At 33.7% G+C, this 4,008-nt stretch overlaps 1 protein-coding gene across 1 annotated transcript in view; it reads left to right on the top strand.

The window, feature by feature from the left end:
* The window catches only part of LOC100635839 (probable ubiquitin carboxyl-terminal hydrolase FAF-X), a 19,473-nt gene that overhangs the window by 11,161 nt on the left and 4,304 nt on the right, over nt 1–4,008 (top strand). The window contains exons 8-15 of the mRNA XM_020004060.1: nt 235–376; nt 464–549; nt 642–733; nt 1,101–1,293; nt 1,355–1,433; nt 1,520–1,584; nt 1,764–1,855; nt 3,335–3,561. Coding sequence (XP_019859619.1) covers nt 235–376; nt 464–549; nt 642–733; nt 1,101–1,293; nt 1,355–1,433; nt 1,520–1,584; nt 1,764–1,855; nt 3,335–3,561 — 976 coding nt within the window. The remainder of the gene's footprint in view (nt 1–234; nt 377–463; nt 550–641; nt 734–1,100; nt 1,294–1,354; nt 1,434–1,519; nt 1,585–1,763; nt 1,856–3,334; nt 3,562–4,008) is intronic.

The following is a 4,008-nucleotide window of genomic DNA, read 5'->3' as shown; positions in this document are numbered from 1 at the left end:
TCCACTCTTGGTACTATGAATTGCAAATTTTGCGTTTGGGTTAAAAATTGCAATTATTAATACGCGCGCGCAAATATTAATAATGACATCATGATGCCATATAACTATTAGTAATAATTACTTAATTGCAATTTTTAATACCAGCAAAATCTCCTCATGCTAAAATCGCAAAATTTAGTACCCACAATTAAAAGTCACTCTAAGGTATTATTTATATCTATTATTATTGATTAGGTTTTCTCGTGAAGAGCCCTTCACTGCTATTAATGTTGACATCAGGTTACATCATAACCTGTTTGAGTCTCTTGATTCATATGTGAAAGGAGACCTACTGGAAGGAGCTAATGCTTACAGGTGTGAGATATGTAACAAAGAGGTCAGTGTGGAGTTATTAATAATAGTTATATTGGTAGTTATTGATAGTTATGAATGGTTATTAATAGTTATTACTGGTTATTCATAGGTTGATACTGTTAAGAGGATGTGTATCAATAAGTTACCTCAAGTACTGGTCATTCAACTGAAGAGATTTGACTATGACTGGGAGAGGTATAGCAATAGTACATCTATATAATGTATACTGTATTGTCTTATTTATGTCATTATTTATTTATTGATTAATTTTCCTTTATTCCTAATAGAGAGATGGCTATTAAGTTCAATGATTATTTTGAGTTTCCAAAAGAGTTTGACCTATCACCGTACACTGCAGCAGGACTGGCTGAAATAGAAGGTAATGAATACACATTAACACATGATAATAATAATAATACACATATACACTTAATAATAATAATAATACACATATACATGTACATGTAAATACAAGCAGTGAAACCGCATCTATCTCTCTCCTGTTAATTATACATGTGTATGTAGTACATGTACATATACATGCACACGTATGTTTATGCTGTACATATTAAAAAGTTATAACTCATCCAGTGACACTGAGGCCAGTTTATGTTTATTCACATTCATTTTAAAGCAAGCAGCAAATTGACACACAATCCAATCCTTCATTAAAACCCTAACATAAATACATGTATGTACATTCATATATCCTCATGTATCCTCTATACAACCTTACCCCTCTACAGGTGAGAGGATACCATTCACTACCACCAACACTGACACTAAGAAAGAAGGAGGAGGAGGAGGAGGAGGAGGAGTGAAGGGTGAAGGAGCTGATAATGATGACCCTTCAATGAGTACTAAGTACAGACTAAGGGGGATACTGGTACACAGTGGGCAGGCTAGTGGAGGACACTATTACTCTTTTATTAACGTCAAGTGGGTGGAGTTGGACACACCCACCAATCAACTAATTAATTTATTATTATTATTATTTTAGGCCTCCTGGTTCCGATCAAGCTAAGTGGTTCAAGTTTGATGATGGAGATGTATCTGAAGCTAAAATGGAGGACGAGGAAGTATGTACATGTACATGTACACTGAAATAATTAATAAATTAATAAGCATTGTTAGAAGTAGCTTGAATTAATATTCCTTTATTTAGGAGTTTAGAAATCAAACATTTGGAGGTGATTACACTGGAGAGGTGTATGACCATGTACTCAAGAAGTACGTCATTTTGTAACTGTAACTGTAACTGTCGCCTGAGCAATGTACATGTACATGAGATTATTGTATGGGTAACTTTATAATGTACAGGGAATTGACTATTTTAATATTTAATTTAATAAGTAATTAATAATTCCTAATGTACGTGTATCATGTGATTGTCATGTGTTATTGTGTAGGAGTCATCAAAGGCGTCAGAAGAGATGGTGGAGTGCCTACCTTCTGTTCTATGATAGAATAAGGAAAGATGGAACTGATCTAACTAGTGGAGGTAATCTATAATTAATAATAATAATAACAGCAATAATAATAATAATAATAATATATTTAGATTCTTCCATGTACGACTTGCTTATTAAAGGTTAATAAACCAGCTATACTACTGTCCTGAATTATTTAGAAAAGGACCTGCTAACTATCATTGTATAACCAGCCTCTTAGGCCTAGTACACAATATCATGCATTGCGACAGGAAGAGCACCGGAAGTGCTGTACAAACGCTGCGAGTTAACGCATGAGTTGACCAAAGTTCAACTCTTGCGTTATTGACGCGTGTGCCATTGGTTTGTACAGCACTTCCGGTCACAAGACTGATATTGTGTACCAGGCCTTATCCAGTGCATGTACCATCCTGTAGAAGGTTTGAGTGTCTTTGAAGTGTTTACACAACAACTTGTTAATGATATTCATTAATTCATTGAAGTGAGACCCACGATAGCCTTATACAAATTAGCTCCTTATAACCTGCTAACCTTCACTGGATCCTGTCAGTGTTATTGTAGGATAAGGAACCTTCTGACATCCTTATTGAAAAAAATTTTTGAATGGACTCTCAAGTAGTCCTGTTACTGCTGTTATAATTGTAAAATTCACAAAAATAAAATATGATTGACTTCAATGTCAAGTACATGTACATACATGCATTGATGAAGATCCTTCTGAAGCGTTTACACAAGATAGTTGTTAATGATATTCATTGGTTCATTGAAACCCACAATATCCTGGTAAGAATTAGCTCCTATAAACCTAACCTGACTCTCAATAATGTATCAGTGTATATGGAATTCTATTCCATTGGAAGAAAAATTTAAATTTTTGAATGGACTCTAGCAGTCCTGTTGTGTACATAGGGGAATGTTAATAATGGGCGAATCCAGAAATTTGCAATCGATTCCGATTCCTAGTACTTTTGGGACTAGAACCGATGGAATCAAATAATGGAATTAAAATTGAAATCTGTATAACTAGAAATTTCTGTGGCCCAACATTTTTGCGAATTTGAAAAAAATTGCAAAAATTAAATCCTCAAAAATAAGTAAATTAAAAGGTGTAGCTTACCACGCCTTTTCTCAGTGTAATTATAGTGAAGCACATGGCGTGTTCTTTGCACTGTTCCGGTACAATTTTAAGCAGAGTCAAAAAGTAATCCTATCTTGCCTAATATCCTGATAGAGCTTTGTGTCATCATCAACTATAGTTCTGGTAAGTAGTGAAGAGCAGCCATTGATCAGTAGTGTGATCAAGTGAATTCGCAAAAATAAAATCTGCAAAAGCCATTTTTTAGCAATTCGCAGAAATTTTGGGCCACAGAAATTTCTAGCTATACAGTATTAGTTTTTTAAGACTTTCTGTTTGTGAATTATATTTTTGTAATAATTCATAATAAACTTTGAGGGATAATATATTAAAAGTTCTCTCTCTCTCTCTCTCTCTCTCTCTCTCCCTCTCTCTCTTTCTCTTTCTCCTTTAGATGATTCATCTTGTTCTGTTCCCAGTCCAATCATGAAATTAGTTCAAAAACAGAATTTAGACTATCTACACATCAAGTCTCATTTCTCCATACCTTACTACCAGTTCATGAAACAATTATTAATCATTAATTACAATTTTGCAAAGACACAAATTGATGCCAACAATCCTAACGAACCAATGGTAAGAATTAATGTATCTACACAATCAATACATGGATCAAAAAATGTATTAAAAATTTGGAGTGATTTTTGACCCATTTTTAGAAAAAACCATGGGGTAAAATAGCCTTGGGTATTTTTCAGTTTTTGGCATTTGTGACCATAATTGACAAAAGGTACCTTATGGCTGATTTTTAAATTCGCCATAAGGTACCTTTTGTCAATTATGATCACATTTTCTTAAAACGGCCGTAACTTGAAAAATTAAAATCGGAATCAGCTCAAACTTGCTACACAGCATAAGTACATCAATATGTATCAGAAAATGTAATAAAAATTTGGGGTGATTTCGGAGCCATTTTTTGAAAAAACCATGGGCTATAGCCTTGGGTACTTTTCAGAATTTTGGCATTTTCTTAAAATGGCCGTAACTTGAAAAATTGAAGTCGAAATCAGCTCAAACTTGCTACACAGCATAAGTACATCAATATGTATCAGAAAATGTAATAAAAAT

The sequence above is a fragment of the Amphimedon queenslandica genome, unplaced genomic scaffold (genome assembly GCF_000090795.2).
Source record: "Amphimedon queenslandica unplaced genomic scaffold, v1.1 AMPQUscaffold_12429, whole genome shotgun sequence".
Classification (NCBI taxonomy): domain Eukaryota; kingdom Metazoa; phylum Porifera; class Demospongiae; order Haplosclerida; family Niphatidae; genus Amphimedon; species Amphimedon queenslandica.
This window is presented reverse-complemented; position numbering and strand designations above follow the sequence as displayed.